We start from the raw sequence: 22,066 nt of genomic DNA, 5'->3' as shown, positions 1-22,066 counted from the left end.
GGGTTTAAACGTCGACACGCGCGTTTCATTAGTTTCCTCTCTTTTCCTCTCTTCCTTCCCCACTTCTCGCTCCACTCGCACTCGCTGTAACGTTACACGCTGACCACCATATCCACTCTCTCCCCACTCCAACAGCTCTTGCCACTGCTCGTGACGATTCCCCTTCCGTCCGCTGACCGATAAGCCGTTCCACTGTCACGGTCGAAGAAGGAAGAAGAGGGATACGAAGCGCGCCGCCAGCTGCTGTTCCAAATAGTGTCGTCAGCATTTTCATCTCGGCTTTTGATCCACTTTCTTCTGGGGATTCTGACGACCCGGAAACACGGAGTATGTCGCTGATTTCTAATTGTTTTCGACGGATCACCGGGGAGGCACCGTCCAAGAACGAGGTAAACAAAGAACCGTTCGGAGATCCCGGGCTAAGTGTGCACGAGCTTCGTACGCCGGCCACGCGAGCGGCCTCTGTACCCACTTTTTTTGTTTTATCCGCGTCGAGTAATTGCAGGAATTAATCGCTTGTTTTTTTTTTTATTTTTTTATTGAAATGAAGAAAAATAGCTTTTCGCAGTGTTAATGCGAGCACTATCTACACTATAAATCGTGTCGTTTAATTTTCTTTGTTATTCTCTTTCTTTATTCTCTTGCTTTTTTTTTGCAAAGTGATAAAGTGATAAAGCGAAGAATATGTATTATTGCTTGTTTATACTGGAATTGTTAGATTCGTAAAAAATTGTGAATTATGAATAATTTTTATTGATATTTTTGGTGAAATCAATATTACATTTCATCTGTAAAACCAAGTATAATAATTACAAATCGCTAGTTTGAATATTAATCAATAATAACGAGAATAATAATTGGTATTTCTATCTTCTTTTGTTTTTTATTTTTAAATTGATATATGAAAAATATATTCAGTTGTATGTTTTGTAATCAATAATAATAATTATTATTGATATTTTCGTTTATTTAAGATAATCTTTTCTAATTTAACACATGTATCTTATCATAAAACTTTAATATATTCAATTCGATATATGAAGATATCGATCAAAGAATTAAGATATCCATATACGAAATAAACGCATGCCACATTTTTGAGAAAAAATTCAACGCAACTGTTTTAACTTTTACGTCGATAATCAAAATTTTCACATTATTCAATTTTAATTTTATTTTGTATCAAGTAAAATGATATTATAAAGATACGATTCGATTCTCATTTTTATTAGATATAACAAATATAACGATTTTTGCAAGAAACAATAATCGTTTAAATCACGGGAAAAGTATTTATTCCATGCAGCTGTCCGACGACTTTCGATCCTGTTTGCGTTACCGAGTGACCGCGATTAAACGTCGCCGAATGTGGGTCACTGGAAGAAACTGTGACACGCGGCCTTCCGCTTCCGTGGCCTTGAACCAGCTACCGGCCCAATTGTGCGTCCGCTGATTACAATCCTGGATCCACTGGGCTCTCCGTTATCCAGTTTCGAATTCACTTTATCCTTCCTAGATGATTAACTCGAATTCATGACTGGATCTCTCTCTCTCTCTCTCTCTGTTCGAATGAAATTTCTTTTTCGTGACCTTGGACGATGAAGAGGGAATTCATCATCATCATCGATTGGAATCGTTAAAAAAAAAAATATTTTGGAAGTTTCGAGAAAGCGTTTAATTAAATTTTTCTGAGTTTAATCGATCGGCAACGCGTGGAATCGAGAGATTGGCTCGAAATCATTATTGCCAGTTGGATGTTAATTTAATTTCTTTGTTATAAATTAGAAATCAGAGAATATATAACAGATATTTGTTAATTCACATCGAAATTTTAATTTGGTAATAGCAAATTTTGAAATTCGTAGGTGTTTTCAAATATTTATATCCAGGTTATATTAATTAAATGTTGGAAAGTTATATATTTATATTTATACAAATTTTATATTTGTAACGATTTTGCACTCTATTGGAATAATGAAGGGCTTTGGTGCGCAGAATTAATTCAAAACAGTAATTTTTGTACTTTGCACGTATACTTGTGTCACGTGACACAAAATCGCCATTTACTCGTTAAACAGGCTTACTTGAGAATTCAGATCGAACAAGAAAATAATAAGCAATTTAACAAATTTTATTTCGAAAAAAAGAAATAATAAAAACCAATGTAAAATAATTGGAAAGTTTAATTAAAGTTAAAACAAGAATGGAACAAAAATCAGTAACTTGACAAATTTTAAAAATTTCATTTCGAAAGACACGCAATTGACAATTGACAATTGACAACGATCGAATAAATTATACAATTATCGATTATTAAATAATTCTTTTATTGCATTGAAATATTGAATTTGAAAATTCGTCGTCACATTTTTTTTCAACTTTTACTACAAGGTAAAAAAAAATCTATGTATACCACGACGTAAAAAAAGATTCTTTCATCTCGTTTTATCGTGTTTTCCAGCTGAAGGGCTACAAGGTCACCGATGTGAACCGCATACGAAAAGTCGGCGTCGCCTGCAGAAGCCTTCAGGAGTTGAAGCGTAAAGCTTGTGCGAAACTGAACGTGAGTATAGTGAAATGATTAACGCTTCTAGCGTTTATTTAATCGATCGATATATAGGGTGTTAAAAAAAGAAAGATCCAAGAATAACTCGAGTCTTTTGACGCGAGAAAAAAATCTTTTCACGACTTTCTGAACTTGGAGTTTCTTCGTAAGGAATTTACGAAATACTTTCAAATACATATTTTGATTATTATTATTTAATATTGGCAAAAATTGCTTCGTGTAACCCAAATGTAATAAATTATCGATATTTAATATTGGAGAGATATTTGAAGATGTGCGATTCTTCATATATCGTAACGAATATATATCGAACGATGGAATATTTTATCTTGCATGCATAGATTAATTGATAACTAATTAATAATGATATCGAAATAAATGATACGATAATCGATCATTAAAATTGATCAATTTTTGGAAATATCATCATTCTTCTTTGACACCCGGTACGCAATCCTTTCGATCAAAGAGAAAGGAGCGGGACGGATAAACAGACGTGACGTCGATTAAAAAGGGAGAGACAAAGAGGGACGTGGTTCCAAGTGGTTCGCGTTGCATGGAAACCGTGATCCCCACGCCTCTTTTACATGTCATGATAAAAGTTGTTGGCTGAAATTGGGTCATAAAAGCCTCGCAGCTGATCCATACCCCGCTCCTGGAAAATTGTAACGCCCACACCACGTTCCATTTTCCAGTATATTTCGTTACAGATGTATATCTGAAACAGGCCAAGCTCCAAGTAATAGACACATATATTTCTCGAGCCATTTTGCTCGAAGAAATTCGTTGCACGGATTTATCAACTTTGTGTTGCGCTTCGAGGAATTCGTTTTATTGCAAGACTCGATCGATTTACGAGGTCGATATCTTGATTCGTGAAATCGTTGTTTTCGAAATTTATTTATTTATTTTTTTTTTTTTTGGGGGGCAAAAGATGAAGAGAATATCAATTTGATTTTGCCTTTGCAGATGGATAGCTTTGATTCTAGAGTTCAAAGTGTAAAAGTTTGTGTATATAAAGTAAAAATATTGATAATAAATTAATAAGTCTACTCTGAATTTTTGTTTTAACATTTAGAATTTTAAACTCTTGATTTTTATCTACTTGCAAGTTAGTTAATACGAGATTATTGGATTTGTTGGAAGATTTTTCGTTTCTTTCTTTTTAATTTTACAAGTGAAATTTACCGATTGGATCTCACTGAATTACCGATAATTAATAATACAGATTGTTCCCATTTTAAAAATAATCGATTGCGCGCCTGGAATTTCGATTTTCGAAAACGAGGAATCAAATTTTATTCTACAACAATTTCATTTGCAGCATTCGAAAAATGTTCAAACTTGATTCGTTCGAAGACGGAAAAAAAAAAAAATATCTATTTCTATTCCTGAAAACTTGCCAATTTCTTTTTCTTCCTTTTTTTGTTTCCTTTGGAAATTGGCCAATTTCTTTTTTTTTATTTCCTCCTTCTTCTGGAAATTAGCCAATCGTACTTGGAAAAACGTTCAAACTTACTCGAAAACAAAGTTTCAACATTTAATTCGAACATGCTCGTATAAACCGCCTGTATATAACACTACGAGTAATTTCAACCGTTACCATAATCCGACCCAATTCTTTCTCCTTCTTAAAAAAAAAAAAAAAAAATCCAAGGGACAAGACGAGCAATTAAGCATGGAGACTGGGTGGTCTAAAGTTTTACATGGCACGTGTCGATTCCAACGTTAATCCGCTCGACCTTGGTACGACCGAATCGCATTCGCCTGCAGCGTGTAGCTGTATCGAACCATCCGGGCCACGGGCAAGGAGCAGCCCCAATGTCAAGGTCGCTGCTCGATCGGTAACCGAGAGACCCGGCCCAGTTCTTTTACCGGGTGAAAACCTCTTTTCGTCCATTCCCCCCACTCTCTCCTTTTCCTTCTCTGCTCGCCACGATAAGATTTTGGACGATTCTTCGTTGCATAACTGGTGCAAGATTGCGATCTCGATTCGTGAAGTAGAAATAACATTTATATAAATAGCTTAGAGTGTATCTTCGTATCTTTTTTATCGATGGAATTTTTGGCGCGTTAATTTTTTTTTTTTTGAACGCAATTGTAAAATGGAGGGGAAAGAAGATGGAAACGTTGTTCGATGAATCTGCGAATCGTAATAATCCCTCGTTCCTTTTCTGTCCAGGTGACAAACGACCCAGCCGAGATCAACATCTACCTCCTCGATGGTTCGTTGATCGACGAGGAGGAATATTTTTCCACGTTGAAACCTCAGACGACGCTGATCCTTCAAAAACCTGGGGAGAAAGTGTTGTCCGGTTAGCGAATCATTTTTTAAAAATACGATACGTGTATACAAGGTGTTCCAAAATTTTCAATCTAACAATTACTCTTACTTTTCTTTAATTTATTTCATTTACTTGTTCGAATGTAATAATAAACTCGCTAATACAAGGAGCTTTTTTTTTTTTTTTTGGTTACAGATGCGGATCTCCTGTACGACACGTTGAGGCGTGTCAACATCGATTTTCTGATCGCCGGCGAGAAAGCGTCCGAATTCCTCGCAGAGAACCTTAAAGCGAAGGTTGCAGTTCTAAACAACGCTTTGAACAAGGACGACTCGAAAACGGCGTTCAGCAGCAGGGACGAGCACCCGGACTGGTTCCAGGGACTGGAGACCAACTGCGCGACTAAGGTGAGTCCTCTTCCTCTTCTTCTTCTTTTTAAACGCGAGTAGAATGCAATTTGCAATAAAAATTGGTATTTTTTTTACATAAAAAAATAGAATCATTGTGCTTGGGTAAATCGAATAAAAGAAACGCGGTAGATTGTTTCAAATTAACTTGTTGTGTTAATAAGAGTGAGAATGAAGAGGGGGAGGAAATCAATAAGAATAATAGAAACGACGCCCTTCGTGCAAACTTTCCCCGCGCAATTTATAACGCTGCCCGAAGATAAGTTATATAAATTTCTGGAACGGTGCAATAAAGTCGGTCTAGGTCGGCGCGAGTTAATGCAACAGAATCAAAGCCATCCTTGGGCGTTCGATATCGAGTTAATTAACCGCCCTCCATTCCAGTAAATTGTCGTTTATCGGATGTGGGGCTCTCCTCTCTCTCGAAATCTTAAAGTCGTTATCTAAAGCCTAACCTTATTCCTCGCAATTATCGACTAATATAAATTATTACTCGTGCAAAGTTTGTACAAAATGTAATTTCTACGAAAAATTAATATTTTTTTAACAAAATTTCGATTCTTAATCTCTTTAATATTTAAGAAATATATTTGTGAAATATTAATTTCAAATTCCGAGCCAGGAACAAAAGTTTATCAATCGATCAACCTGAATATATTTCTCCATTTTTCTTCTTCGAAATAAGGTAAAGTCTCCGAATAAGATTGGTCTCTGAAAATATAATAAATTTATGGCGACCCATAGTCTCTGACGTAGCAATTCCTCCTTGAATCCTATATATATATATCCAATCTTCGATCCTCTCGGTATATCTACGCTGTCAGGATCGAATATCTCTCTTGGCTGCTGGTAGCACGGATTTCATAGATAGATAGAGCACAAGGGTCCTTTTCTTCTCTCCTCCGACGACCTTCGCCCTTTCCCTCGCGCTTCTTCTTCCACCCATCCATCGATTGACTTTGCCACGACCTTGCATACATTACATCGAAGTATCCAAGATCTTATTATTTATAGCCTCTCCCACTATTCACTCTAAAAACGTCTGTCCAATTGATTATTAAATAAAATTAACATTAAATGAAAACATCAATTAATTTAATTTACGTTTCTTCAATTTTCACATTCATATTATATCTTTTATATTGTTAAATGTTCTACTACTCTGCACGAAGGAGTAGCGAGTAGAGTCGGTTCAAGCAAATCATCAGTGGGCCTGGACTTCCATTGCGCGTCACGATGGTCAATTCGAATAGCGATTCATCGAAAACAATAGCCTTGATCACGGGCCAATTATATCCGCAACACCGTGAATACACCGACCCATTTCGAGCCGCCATTCATCGCCTCGAGTTCGAGGAATCCCCCTTATTATTTTAAAATTAGGCGCACGAATTAGGCAATTAAAATACGTCAATCGTATAATCAATAATTAAAAACCGGGCGAGGAGAATATTCCATACTCACTGCGTTGAATCGATGTAACCGAGTGACGTAATTATTCAATTTCCACAGGAGGCGTATTTGCACCGTAGATGTCAGGACAGGATACGCGGCTACCTGTACAAAACGATCGATCAGATCAAATCGTCCGACGTGTTCTCGAAAGATCCACGAGCGAGAAAGCAGCTGCTGTACGCGATAGCGTTCTTCAAGATGCAATTGAAGGAGGACCATTACTTTGGCTACTACTTCGACAGGAGTCGAGCGAAGATAGGATCGTTGGGAGGTAGGGATGAGCGCGACTCATCGACGAGCTGTTACGATCATTGCCCGTGCAGGCTGAAATGGCTGGACGAGAGCACGTATTTCCGCTTGTTCGGCACGATCGGGCAACACTGCGACGACGTTGACGCTGTGAAGAGGAGGAACGAGAGGAATTGCGGCGCGAAGGGCGAAGAGGAGGAGGAGGAGGCGGAGAAGACTTGCCCGTACAAGATCAGGAGGACAGGGGAGGACACGTGTGTAGCTTTGTGCGACCAGATGGGCGAGTTTAAGTGTTATGGCGTGTGGAACGAGGAGAAGTGCCTTTACGGGGACAGGCACAAGATCAATCCTTATAGGTCGAGGGAGGAGCTTATTTTGTTCTCTACGTGGAATTTTGATCATAAGTAATTAATAGCGTTACAGTCTATAATTGATGTTATTACGGTGTTTAAGAGAATTAGATTTATCTTCGATCGCCAAAACGAGTCTAGCTATCTATCCTTCGAAAATATTTCAATATTTTTATTCGAGAAATGAAAAAGTGTTGAACAACGCATTTATGATTTATCGACAGATGGTACGATACAAATTTCACGACGAAATAAATATAATTGCATTTATTCAGCGTTCTTAGAGTCGGTTATAAATATTGACTGGTAATATCTATTTTTGCATTATCCGTTAATATTCATCTCATGTGATTTCTAGGATTGAGAGGTCCAGGACATTGATCCCGCTGCTTCTGAAACTGGCGACGCAAGGTACAGCCAACGAGATGGATCTCTTCGAAATCTACGACAATCTATTTACGGTGAAGAACCTGAGGCTGGTTCACATCGTGTGCCATGATAAAGGCTCGCACAAATAATTAGTAATTATCACTAATTGAAGAGTTAATGTATAATTATATTATGATATTCCAATACGCGGGAAATCACTATAAAACTACGTAATAATAATACGTAGACACCCTCTGAACGTAAATGTAACTCTTCGTGTGAAATATTTACTTATAAAACTGCTGTTGATAGTTGAAGAAATTAAAAAATTTATCACGTATTCGATAGTGATTCCGTTGCGCCACAAGGTAACAAGCAATATACCGATCGAAGAAACTTTCTTCTTTCTATGATAGATTAAGTCAAAGTTTCCTATATTGCAACCATTTTCTATTATCCACCGTGAAACCGTGCACGATAGAATCAGTTTGATTAAAAGAAAAAGAAAGTTTAAAAATCGCATTTGCGATCACAGATGTTCACGTTATTGTGAATTGAAACTGAAAACCAGAGTTTGCCTGTACTTGAACTTGTCCATTTCTACTTTACGAGGGAGAAATATAACTTGTCTTAGCCGATAAAACACGTAATTATATGCACGGTCGATAATACAGACAGACGAGTCTGTATTATCTCAAGAGATAAGTTAAAATATTATACTATCGACGCGAGAACTTTTTTAATACACGTTTTTAATACATCTTTATGCATCTTAACGACTGTTACAACTTTCTATCGAATAAGTGTAATAACGAAATAACGTTTTTCCTTCTTCAGCACAAATCTGAGCTTCCTTTTCGGGAAGATTTACGATTTATTGTATACAGGGTTGGGCGCAACGGAATAATTGAGATTAAAAAACAATATTTTCCAATCTATGGATCACGATCCCTAAACAGATTGAAGAATAATTTTTACTTGTACAACAAATTTTATTATGAAAATTTTCAATGCTATTATTTATTTCGATGTATCTGTATGAAAAGATTCATCGAGATCACGTACAAGTATTAAATATTGCATATGGCACGGATTAATATTTCATTGATATTCTCACTTATTCGTATATTCGTCGTTGAAAAAAAAGTGTTGTAATTATTTTATTCTAAAATAGATGCATTTTATTTTATAATTATAAGAAAGAAAAGGGATTGTGATTTTAAAAACATTGGAAAATACTGATCTAAAGGACTGTTCATTATTTTATTGAAATTGCAAGAAAGATATGGTGGTCGCAAGATGACCCAACCTTAGTGTTTAGAGTTTATCTTTAAAGAATATTATTGACTTGATCGAATATCTTTCGAGTATTTTTGATTCGACTGGTTGAACGAAGACAAAACCAAAGTTCTGATATATACATATACATATAAATATACTATATAAATATATACATGTACGTATTCGTTATTGAATTTAGAGAATACACATATGTTTATATGTATTGTGGACGCGTGTACAGGATGACGAAATAAAATATTCGATAAAACTAAAATTGAATAATAAACGTGTAAAGTTGATGCAGGATAAATAACTCTATTTGCAATAAACAGATTTGTTTAAGAAAAAATAAGTAAACATTAATACGTACGATATAGTATAATTATATGGATTTATTTGTCACGTTCAGAATTTATTAAGGAAAAGATAAACAATTGTGTATAAAGAAAAAGAAATTAAAATAGTGATTTATGCAATTTAACAATTAACTTGAACAAATATTTAAGCTTCATAAATTTTATGGAAATATTAATGTATGTATTTATATTATCAGTGGTTTTTTTTTTTTTTTCAATAATCTAAATGTAATCCGACAATATGATATTCGACTCATCCTGCGCACGTGTACATGTAATATATGTATACATATACAGGATATTCGGCTACAGGTATCCAAAAATTGAAAAAATCATTCTACAAGTCAAAACAATAACAAAGTCGCAAACAAGACATTAATTTTTCGTGTGGAAAACGTCAAAAGAAATTAAAAATTTTATTATCAAAATCTATTGGGAAAAGAAAGAAAACCTCGCCATTAAAGCTACTTTTTGTTTCATCGTTTCATCTATGATACTCGAGATGGTAGAAATTACGATTGATCTAGTGACATCTATATTTTTTTCTATGTATAAATGCGTATGTCTAGAAATTGTATCTACTATTTGTCTCGTACTTGTTCAGTGAAGAGATGCGAGCGAGAGTTCGCGAATAAGTGAAAAAGACGATTAAAAATTACTTTTTCTTTACACGATGATATCTCGAATACCGCAAGCCATATCGGTATAAATAAAAATGCTTTTTAAAGAATAAGATTCCACGCTTCTAATGGTCTTTTATTTATTCATCGGAAATCATTATTTTCGAAGTTACAGCGATTTAAAATTCTCCTAGTTTTAATAGAATTTAACAGAGTTTCTAATCATATTGGGATATCTGTGTGAGGAGAATCAAGCGAGAGTTTCGAATAAGGATAGAGATAGTAAAATGATCAAAAAATACGCTTTCCTTTACAGGATGATATCTCGGCAACCAAAAACTATATCGGGATAAATGAAATTGCGTTTTAAAGGCCAAGATTCTATGCTTTTAACGATCTTTAATTGACGAAATTCATCATCTTCAGAATTATAATGTTTTAAAGTTTTCTTAGTTTTAATAAGAAATTTGTTGCTTCAATTATCGTATATTCTTTCGTGTAAGAATATTTTCATCGATTTTTAATTATCAATAATTACAAAACAAAGTAGAAAATATAATTTTTTTTTTTATTTTTAATCTTCTCGATCTTTATTTTAACTTGAAGAATCATTCTTCCAATTTTTAAACACCTTTAGCTGAATATCCAGTATATAAAAATCTATATATATATATATACAAATATAAATATATACACAAAGGAAATTATTAAAATGTTTTAGAGACTTGTGCGATATATCTGAAGCTGTGTTTCTTCCTGTACATGGAGAAAATCTACACGGAAGGACTCGATTCGAATATTCATGTCTTTTTGACAAATTCTTCTTTTGATATGATTTCGATTGGTCCGTGTTCGTTTCGTCGCGACTCATCTCGCTCGAGATTTGTCGCCACGAGACGAATCATCTGACACACTTTTTATAAAATCCTACTATCGACGATGATGACGAAGACGACAAATAACGAGAGAAAGAGAAAGAGAGAATATCGATTATACTTGGATTATATTTAGTAGATTAAGTTTAAGACGTTTATGTACTTAATTTGATGCTATCTTGATAAGTCATTGATGATGAGTCTTTCTTGTGTTTGAAGCAATTATTGAACAGAGTGCATCGAGGATCATTGTACTTTGAATCCGTATGCAAAATGCACGACGAAAGTGTGAATCAATTTAAAAATGGATATTCAAGTATTTCTTTTTGAATATTGTATCATCATTTAAAATTTTATGCAAGAAATATATACGACAAATGTATACTGTAAAGAGTTTGATCTATAGTACAACAGATTTAGGATATATTGCATATATTATATATATTCAAATTTCAGGATTTTTAACAGAGTAATAATAAGATAATAGGTATTTTATTTTACTTCAGGTTGATAATTTTATATTTTATCGTTTTTTGTTCAATAAAGCTAAGAACTAATGTATTGTTTATCATTGTATTTTAATATGTTTTTGCCATTTACATTTTGTCTACATTTTGTCAACCATACGTATTTCTTGATATGAATGATAGTACATTGGATGATATATAACAATGGTATAATATGCAAATAAGGAACAAATGGATATCCATTGTAGAAATAATGCACATCAATTGTATATCATTACGATTTAACAAATTTATATTTCGAATGACGTATACGATGAATAATTCTATTTAACAGAGAAGAAAAAGTCGATCACTGTTCTATCTTCTGAGCTTCTTATGGTTTCGATAATTGGCCAAAAATTAGAAGTCTGTTCGATTCGTTTCTGAAAGATTAAAAGCGAAGATTATCCTCGATCGATCAAGAAATGATTTTTCGTATCATCTGTCAATACATGCTTCTTCCGTAATTCCTACTTTATCATCAGAAGGATTCAAACCGATGTATCATCGGTAAAACGTGGTAATTGAACTTTATCGATTCCCTGATTTTTCGCTTAAAGTTTTTTTGATTGAGTGTATTCTTCGTTGAGAATTGGTCAAATTTAATAATCCATTTGTATTCTCAGCTATCTTAAATCTAAATATTGTTATCTGTTGTATAAATTATTATATTGGAATATTATCACGATCAGATAACACGTTTAAACGAGCGATTACCATCTATCGTGATGTATAGAAAGACAAAAAGAGAACGAATATTTTTTTGTGAAAAAGATCGTGTCCAGAATAAGTCGACATTGTTATATCACAATTGAAGCTACTCGCGACACAATGGAGAGAAAGGTGCGATACTTCCTCGTAGGCAACATATGTAAGCATAGTTATTTTTCAATGTAAAAGCGACTGTGTAGCTCTACTTTAGGCAAATGTATATTTTAGGTACGAGAAGAAAAAGAAGAAAAAGAGAGAGAAGAAAGAGAAGAGATAAAAAGAAAATAAAAGTCGTTCGTTTCTTTTCCTCCCATTTCCAATTTAATCCTTCTCGCGTGTTGTAAATAATATCCGCAGGAATTAATTGCATTCGATTAATTACCGCGTTGAAACGAGATCGTCGAACTCGTTCGTAAGTTTCGAGCATCAACTTTTACGACGATCCAAGATTTCGATGGAGTAAAATTAGAATTTGAACTCGTGACTTTCCGTCGCGATATTCGATCGATCGAGCAATTCGTCGAAAATATTTAAATACAAAATTACGACAGTATTTTTCCAAGTTTGGTTCGAATTCAAAATTCTTTTCGATAATTATTTTTCAGACTACCGATTAATAACGATATGAACTAATTAATTTTAATATCCATAGATGATTATATAGAGAGATAATTTCTAATTTATACACAAAATGGAATTTTTTTTTCTTTTTAAACTATAAATTTAGATAGCTTGAGTTTCGTTTAGCATCTCATTGCAATTTGATTAGTTTGTAAAAGTATGTAATCAATTAAAGAAAGATTGGTTAATTACGAGCGCAATTAAAAGGCTTCTAAAGTTCTTTCTCTTCCTTTTCATCTTCATCTTCATTGTCATTATTCTTCTTTTTGCCATCGGCCGCGTTACAAACTTTTTGCGAATGCTATCGTGAAACCTCCATTAAAGAGATATTGTTTCATTTGTTGATTATTATTAGATTGGTTAGGAATTAGATTAATTTTTATTTTGTTAAGATAAATAATTTTTATTCAAATACAATTTTATATTAAAAGATGAAAAGAAAGTAAGTTATTTAAACGATCTTTATACAATCTTATTTTAAATTACAATAATAATTTTTTTAATTGAAATATCTTTTCTAACATTTCTGAAAATAAATTGCAAAGTATTTTGGAAAAGAAAAAATAATATAGATAAAACTGTTTATCTGAAAAAGGTAGAGTATCAAAAAATCAAAAATTTTGTCCTTTTTCAATCCTTTTCTCAACACAAAAAAAATATTATATATATTGACAGAAAGATGATTTCATTCCCCAAATCATCAAGATAAAATTCAAAATTAAATAAAAAATTCCAAGAAAACGTGCAACACGAATATATATATGTATATTTTTTCAAAATAACTGAAAATTCTCGCGGATTTTTGATCCCTGTCGTTGAATCACGTCGACACCATTCCAACGACAGACGTGCTCTTTTACGCAACGAAGCGACAGGATAATGGGTCAACTTGGAATTCACTGAACAACCTGAATGAAGCTTTAAACTTCGTTCAGTTTTCCCTCTCTCTCTTTCTCTCTGACGAGCTGTCATCCGCGAGAATCCAGATTATTTTCACAGTTCTCGTGGTTTCCGACTGTATCCACATCGCTTGGTCAAGTGTTCACTTCGAAAAAAATCACAATGGTAGAACAGAAACGTGATTCCAGGAACTTTGCTCCCTTTGTTTTTATAGATTTTCGAACAATGCATATGCTTTTGTAAAAGGTAGAAAAATACTACTGTAGATAACTAACACCTTCAACTTAAAAATTATAAAATACTTGACTTTTTCGTTCAACCGTACCAAAAATTAAAAGATACAAACGAAAGAAAATTCTTCCATCGTTTTTGCATGATTTCTTACGAAGAAAGCTTAATTATTATCGCGTGCTTGATCTAGTAATTATACCTGACAATGATTATAATGCTAACGAGAATCGCAGTAGTGTTTGTAGCCGCCTAGTGGCAGAAGTTGATATTACGGATCGGTAATCGTAATTTCCATCATCACCACCTAATAGCAGTGATGAATACTAACTTTTACACTAATATTTAGATGAAGTGAAACAGACTTAATAAATAAGCTTCGATTGAAATTTTATATAACAAATTTTTCTATTTCTGTTTCCTTAGAATCAATCTTCTAAAATGTATCCACGAATTTGTACAAATTTAATAATCCGCAACAATATTGTTTAAATAACGTTCTGTATTTAAAGGGATGATATATAATCGATTTAAGGAGAGATGGAATTCGGCACCCTCGTTCTCCGTGAACCCTTGGCGATTCCACCACCGGCACTAATCATTTCCCTGCGAAAACGATTCACTGATTTATCGTTTAATTTCGCGACGATGGCCTCTCGATGCCTTGGGTCGGCCACCACGCGCCTGCGAATTATTCTCGTTAGCACGTGCATAAAACTTTCGAGATTTGAGATCTACGCTCTGCAAGACTCGAGCTGGAGAAAGAGGGAAGGTTTATGATTTTCGTTTCACCGATGATTCGGTAATCTAAGAAGACAAATTCTTCTGTCATTTAATTACAGTGATGTCAATTAGGATAATTAATCAGGACTCATACAAATGACGTTATAGATTGTTTTCGAAATATTTCAGACGTAAGAAAATGTTATTTTTATTATTGGCTCAATGTTAAAAATATTCTCATTTTGTTCTTCTATCAGTCCATCGTATGAAAAAGTAATTTGCATGAGATCTTTTATTCGAATCTTCAAACGGATGGCAGTGAGTTGTTTTTGATAAATACTTGTTCCTGAGTTTTGAATAAAGATGAATCGGATTTTATTGTCCCGTTAAACGTTGATTCGATTCGTTTCCGTTTGTAATGTGCAATTCGGCCTCGCATAACGGGTCGTTACAGGAACACGAACATCCCATGGGAACCGAGCTATTTCACGGTATCGATGATTCCGATGAAATTATCGAGGATTCGCAAAATTTCATCCCGGATATTTCGATATTTCAAATATTACATTTCATAATAGAAGATAAAAAAATAATTTTTGCGTGATGTATCACGAAAGGAAGAAATTATAGATGGATCGAAACATCGTATATCATTTTTAAAATTCGAATTTGAAATTTTCCAAATCTGGAATATTTATTCTTCTCCTAAAAATATTGAGAATTATAACATATTGATTTTTTAATTCTGGAGATTTGTAATTAAAAATAAGGCAGTAATTGCTAATTATAACCTAACTTGATTGAAATTTATCTTAATCTCTGAATTCTAAGCACTAAATCTAAGCGAAACTTGTTGTACAACTTTATAAGTATAATATGTGATACAGAATAAATTTTTGTATTTTAGAAATTGAAATCGAATAAACAAGTACAAGGAAAAGTTGTTCAGAATATTGATTCTGACAATATATTCAAGGCCATCGAACTGTCGCACAATCGAAATCGAAACGCGTCAGTTATTCAAGAAGATGCATAGGTGTTTTGGGAATTGGCATCGATTTCTTTTTCGATTTCATTTCACTGGAAAATATCTCTTGAATGATCAAGATAAAAAAAAAAAGTTTGCGAAGAGTTTATTCTACATGTATCTTAAATTTCCTCTTAAAGTATTGCTGAAAATAATTCTGCGACAATTAAGTGAATACATATTTATAATTATCCTTTTGGATCGCAAAGAACTGAACGAAATTGTAATTCTAAATAATTCACAACGAATTAAGCGAGGTTATGTGCTCGAATCGCATTACTCAAAAAGTGAAAAAATAAATTAAATAATAATTTTTAAAAATTTGAACAATCGATACGATGAATTCCAATTATCACGTTTGTGTAACGAGCTCATACGACGCCAAATACGTTTGGCTTATTGTGCTCGAATTATTTTCGAGTGACGAATCGTGTGTGTACTTTTGGACACGAGCGAAATTTATCGGATAAAATGAAGTGTAACAACATGCACCCGATGAATTATTTCGCGAAAGGTGTAATCTGTAAAATCCATAATAGGCCGGTGATTCGTTGTGTGAAAGATCACTTGAATCGCGATTTAATTATTTAACAATTATACGAATGATATTAATATAATTATTAATTTTAATTAAAATTGAAACTCGATCGACATTTGTTAGTGAGAAAATTAAAAAAAAAATCTATCGTGAATTGATCTGTATTATATTGCTTGAAAAATTTTTTCTTCTTTTTTCTTCAATTTTTCTAATTTATATAAATATATTCACTTTGTATCGTCATATTTTTACGACGATTCTCACAGTTTATGTATGAATATATATTTATGTATTATGTGAAATTAGATTTGATAATATTAGATCAAATAACTAATAATACACCACACACATATTGTACACAGAGCTTTCATAAAAAAGATCGATTTTTATTTACAAATTTATCGCATATTTATAAACAAAAAATGAGGTTAGGTTAGATTAGGCAATTATCATTTCTAAATGTTTAGAAAATTACGTATTAGTATTACTTGTAATCATTTAAACGAAGAAGAAAAAATGAGAATAATTGCCTCGAATAATATTTATCCAACGAAAATAATATATTATCATAACGATGATCGTTCAAACGTTTCAAACGTTTTATCTCAACGACATCCAACGCGTTGAGATAACTTCTCATACATTCGAGTAATCTATCCATAATTAAAATGCTGCATCTTTACCTGAACTCGACCTGCATTCCGTCTTTTCAACACACTTTTAACCTCGTGTTCGACACGCACTCCGAGAGAGAGTCGCTCGCATCGAAAAGAGCCAGTTTCAGGGAATGCGGGTCTCGTGTATACCTGAATCGGCAATAACTTTATACCAGGAGTCCCTCTGTGCCTTTCAGAACCTTCCTCTGGAAAAACTGGCAACAGTATTCGCGTATGAGATGTATCGACGGCTCGTTTCACCAAGAACACGGCAGAAGAAACTTCTCTTTTTCCTCGAGATCTCTCTGCCTCTTTCTCTCTCTGTCTCACCCCCACTCTTTCTCTGCATCGTGCGCGCCCTCTGTGAGAACGAAGGTATAAAAGCGTGTTCACTTCTCACGATGCCATCGTCTCACGATCAGGTGAACGGATCGTGACGCGAAATTTTCTATCCGCTATTATACACGCGCTTTGCTGAAATATCAGTTTTCCAATTTTTCTTTTTTTCTCCACTCTTCCTTTTTCTTTATTGTGTACCTCGGCTGTCGATAAATGCTATTGTGTCGATACTTTAAAGCGAGCTCTCTTCAGAAATTTTCTTTTCCTGTGCCTTTACCTCTCCGCTTCCTTTTCACTCTGACTAATTTTCTAGCGGCAGGGATTCTCAAACGACGATAAAGTTTCTTCGTTGGTTGTCGATTTTTCATTTATTCGTATAATACTATTTTCACATAAATATACAGACTATTTATTTGTCACTTTATTTATTATTTTATTATATTATATATTATAACAGATAATTATTTATTTGTTATAATTATTAATTTCTATTTTTGCGATTTCTGTACACTTTGATGTATCTAATATTTAATATTTTTTATTTTTATTTTTGATTTCAGTGGTATTTGATGAGAGGTTGGGAACCTGTTCTATGGGCTCCATATTGTTACATTTTTTTCCATTTATTTTGTAAGTTGTTTGTCTTGGCAGCGAATAACTGTGATGGGTAGTAAACTTTAGTCGTGAAAGGGACTCGAATCGAATCTATTAACATTCCTTCGTGGAGTTCCGATGTTTGTTGCATGGCAAAGCTAGAACTTTGGATTTAATTGTGTTACTCGAGCCGTTCTTGTTTCTCAAAGCGAAAAATAATCGTTGAATATTATTGCGCTGTGTCTATGAAGCATATAAAAAATTCTCTTTAGCTTCAAATTTCAATTATCTTCTCTCGGAAAAATAAAAATATTAAAATGAAATTTATTACGTTTGGAAATATAATCAGTATGAATAGAAGTTATATCTTAAAATGGCGGAACACGTATAAAATGATAATAATTCATAATTAAAGACAACAATTAATAATGCAAGAATTTAATTTTCTTCCATGTAATATATTTCTCCCACAATATATTTCAATTAATTATCAAATAACCAACAAAAATTTATATTACAAAGTAGAGATGTTCAAATTCCAGTTTTTGTTTGATCATCCTGTATATTCTTTTTAAAACAAATTTTATTAAAAAAATATAAATTCGTAGAGTTTTATACTTATTATTAGTTCGGAAGGGAACAGGATTTGTGAATAAATTGGTACGCATTCCAGCACAATTGGAACCGTGGAACGAGAAACGTGACGAAAGATAGCGAATAGGAAACGAATACGTATGCCCTACTCGTTTTCCCGAAATTAGATGTATGAACAAAGTTGGAAATTGCCGCTTCCAAGAGGAATATTTTATCCTCGATACAGGGAAGATCGATAATTAAACTCAATCGAATCATTCACGTTTGATAAAACTTCAATTCAATTTATTTTCTTCGTACAATTTTTCACGAGCCACACATACATTAAACTATTAGCTTCCTATATATAAATTTGCACGAATTATATACCATACATTCAGTCAGTATATCGTAGTATTTATATTAAATTAATATAACACATTAATATATATATCATCCAAATCCATTCCCCAAGAAGCCAAGAAATTTCGAATAAATGATAATTTATTTCCGTATAATTGAATTATCGACAATCTTTTAAAATGTGCGCGGGGAAAGAAGGATATATCAAATTTAATCGCGATAAATTTGTCGATCAGAAACCGGGCAGGTAAGTGCGCAATGGTTCGATGCACTCGCCTCCTCCCCCGTCCCTCCCTTTTATCCATCTCTTTTCCCTCTCTCCCTCCCCCATTCACGTTCCATTCATTTCACTATCGAATCTTTATCCGACCGTTCCATCCCGATTCCACCCTTTGTCCCATGCCGGGGCTTTGTTCTCCTATGAACGGGCCGCCGGGACGCGCACGCGCTCGCGGTACCAAATCGCACGAATAGTCAATTATAAGGGGTTTAGCCGGACGTAATTGCGATTTAAATGTCTTATTGCGCCGCATTAACCGCGAAGGCATAATTCAAAACGCCCTCGCGTGCCTCCACGCTCTTCCGCTTCCCAACCTGCGCGCGCAGCTTCGTTTATATATATGGCGGACGGCTCGGTTACCGTCCGGCGTTATCGGAGCTATTTAAAAGATACGAGAGAGGGAATGTACAAGGAGTGAAATTTTCGGTGTGCGTTGTGTTTTCATTGAAATAACTATTCTAGGATAATTCCTTTTTTTTAAGGAAGGGAAATATCAAGTTTTCGGCTATTTATCGTTTTATTTGAATTATTCAAATCTAACCTCAATTAATTCAACATTTTAATCTAATCTGTTGTAAGATTCAAATATAATATCTACTTAAATTTAAATTTATTCAAATAACTCAATTCGAAACGTGACAATTAAAATTAAAATATTATAATATTTGGATACCTCTTTCAGATTTCGGATTACCTATTCCATTTTTAAAAATTTAAACAATCATTCTAATCTTATCAACAGTCGATAACCAATGGCCAATCAAAGAATCGTTAGTCTTCCACTGAACGAGTGATTTATTTGTGATACACGTTTCAACAGCTTGGAAAAGTCGAACAATTTATCGATGGAAAAAAATAAAACGAGACGTATCCAATGAATTCTTTCGTTCGTCGCTGGATTCTTGCCTCTTGTCGCCGTATCCGGTATTAATAACCAAACCGTCATATTTGCATGCGGCCGAGCGCCTTTGACCAACACGCGCTCGACCGATCGGTTTTATTACGTATGCCTCGATGATTATTTAAAAGCCGTAATTCCCGCCTACAGGGCCGGCACTATATGTAACGCGAAAATTGCCCCAAATATAACAAAATAAATCAAAATTATTCCTTAAATTTATTTCTTCTCTCTCTCTTCTTTTTTCTTCTAATCGTCTCCTTTCCCGCAAATGTAGACAATTTTATCTTTCAAAAATTTTCGATTCTCAACCAATGATAATTTTCATCATTGCAATTATACCTTAGGCTCGGATATAAGTTTTAAAAAAGTTTTATTAGAGCAGAAATTTTTCCTTTTGGATGTATATCGTTGCACGGGGGGACGAAATTTCGAGAGCCGCCCCTGGCAGTCTATCATACGCGTTTACTCTCCAAAGCGCGTGCACACGGGACACCTGAATGAGAGCGATGGCTCGCGCGTTACCAAATTTGCACGACGTGTGCCGATGAAAAATTCAGCGAGCCTGGCCGAGCTCTGGTTGGTTGATGCTCTGCGCCGACAGAGAGGACAAATAAATTTCTTATAGGGAAAAGATCAATTCTGCGAGGAATTATTCCGTGATATATATTTCTACGTTCTTATTGGACGATTTCTTTTTAACGATTGCAGCCAAAGATTTTTATTTAAGAATTAAATATTAATTGTGAAAGAAGAAATTCTTATCTATCCTGCTTTTTTTTTTGCATTTATTTTTACCCGAATATTCTCGTCGGAATATTGTTATCGTTGGCGGGGTAGATAATTTGTTGCGAAGCGATTTGCATTTCGTACGCGAAATATTTATAAGTATAAATAGAATCGTTATCGAATATGTTTTCCAATATTTTGACAAGCACGCGGCAGATTTAACACGCCGCGTAGATTGTATTTTAACGTAATTCGATAGTATGTCACTTCGAACAGTTGGCGGAAACGCAAACATTTGTATCACTTTCACATCGTTTTACCATTGCTCAAAATGATGAAAACGATAGCGATGAAAGTCGTTACGCGTTTCATCGCGATAATATAACAAAATGATTAATTTATGTCCACGCGAAAATTGCATTCTATCAATATAAATATAAATTTCAAAATGAGAATTTCCTCCTCAAATCTGTAATTCCCCTCGATCGACATACAATAGCGTGTACAACGCGATCTTTCAAAAAGATTTCCCTTTCAAATTAATTTTACCTCTTAATTCAACTGTACGCAATTTATTTATTTCCATACCAATCTCATGTTTTCTTAAGGGCCAACTCGAATGGAGGATGGAAAAAATCGAGCTTAATTGTTTCCCTTTTGACGAGACACGAATGAATCAATCGCTTCGTGACGGATCATTGTAAATAAACCAAGAGGGAATAGAATCAAGATGGCGGCCGATCGAAGGACTGGGAGAGATACGGTTTAAAAAACGTCGGTGAAAAAAGCTGGAGGCTCGTGGCGCGATCGAGGAAAATTCATCGGCGAAAGTAGGGCATCCGCCATAGGAAAGTGCTGCTAGTCGGTGTACTTAGGCACCACTCGTAAATTACCAGAGGGTGGAGCAATATTACACACGTGTACACACGGGGGGAGGCAAACTTTCGAAGAGATCGTTCTCCTCTCCTTTTCCTCCTATGCCTAATCTCGTATATATGTATATACGTGAGATGATTTGGTATTTGCAAATATTTATTCTCTGAGAGATTAATTATGTTCGAAAAATTATCCGAATATCTAATAAATATGCTGGATCGAATACGGTTTATCATTTTTTAATTTGATTTTTAACATTCTTCGAATTGGAATCTGAAAATGATTAATTAAAACAATACTTGAGCTTCGATCCAATATATTCTTGATTTTTGGACCAGTCAAGAATATTAAAAATCGTTTAAACGATTCTGAAACAACTCTCAAAACAAACGTCTTGCGTCTTTCCAGTTCATAACCTAAGCTAACCTAACCAAATCTAACCTAGACGCTGTTTTTGGACGCGATTCAACGGGAAGATTCCTAACCTAGCCTAATCCTAGATAGACGAGGAATGGACGAAGAATAAAGAAAATTTGCACGAGACGATTAATTGGAAAAATTCAAGACGGTCGATAAATAATGAATTCGACTTTATCGACCGGTGTGCGTGTGGAATGCAGCATTCGACGTGGCGCGCATTCGACAAACATCCCGCGAGGGAAGGAGAAATTCGTTTACCGTTCACCCGAGA

At 34.2% G+C, this 22,066-nt stretch overlaps 1 protein-coding gene and 1 long non-coding RNA gene across 4 annotated transcripts; both read left to right on the top strand.

The window, feature by feature from the left end:
* Positions 1 to 249: 249 nt before the first annotated feature.
* On the top strand, positions 250 to 12,320 carry LOC108000427 (DNA fragmentation factor subunit beta). Of its 3 annotated transcripts, XM_017060739.3 has the most exons (7): positions 250 to 389; positions 2,462 to 2,563; positions 4,749 to 4,881; positions 5,047 to 5,258; positions 6,771 to 7,366; positions 7,671 to 7,833; positions 10,660 to 12,320. In XM_017060739.3, exons 1-6 carry the CDS (start codon positions 330 to 332, stop codon positions 7,828 to 7,830), a joined length of 1,263 nt encoding a protein of 420 aa, XP_016916228.1. In that variant the 5' UTR covers positions 250 to 329; the 3' UTR covers positions 7,831 to 7,833; positions 10,660 to 12,320. The 3 variants fall into 3 exon arrangements, with proteins under 3 accessions (XP_016916228.1, XP_016916229.1, XP_016916227.1); XM_017060740.3 differs by having other exon boundaries at positions 6,771 to 7,216; positions 7,671 to 12,320; XM_017060738.3 differs by having other exon boundaries at positions 7,671 to 12,320.
* Positions 12,321 to 18,815: 6,495 nt separating this feature from the next.
* On the top strand, positions 18,816 to 19,976 carry LOC133667449 (uncharacterized). Its single transcript, XR_009832969.1, has 2 exons — positions 18,816 to 19,446; positions 19,555 to 19,976. It is a non-coding gene; the product is annotated as an uncharacterized LOC133667449 (long non-coding RNA).
* The last annotated feature ends 2,090 nt before the right edge of the window (positions 19,977 to 22,066 follow it).

Source organism: Apis cerana, linkage group LG16 (assembly GCF_029169275.1).
Source record: "Apis cerana isolate GH-2021 linkage group LG16, AcerK_1.0, whole genome shotgun sequence".
Taxonomy (NCBI): domain Eukaryota; kingdom Metazoa; phylum Arthropoda; class Insecta; order Hymenoptera; family Apidae; genus Apis; species Apis cerana.
The sequence above is the reverse complement of the archived record's forward strand: the minus strand, read 5'-3'. Positions and strand labels throughout refer to the sequence as shown.

Excerpts from the sequence above, each read along its gene's own strand:
- LOC108000427 (XM_017060739.3), top strand. The coding sequence starts at position 330 with ATGTCGCTGATTTCTAATTGTTTTCGACGGATCACCGGGGAGGCACCG. Across the intron at positions 390-2,461 it reads AGGCACCGTCCAAGAACGAG|CTGAAGGGCTACAAGGTCAC; the intron begins GTAAACAAAGAA and ends CGTGTTTTCCAG. Across the intron at positions 4,882-5,046 it reads TGGGGAGAAAGTGTTGTCCG|ATGCGGATCTCCTGTACGAC; the intron begins GTTAGCGAATCA and ends TTTTGGTTACAG.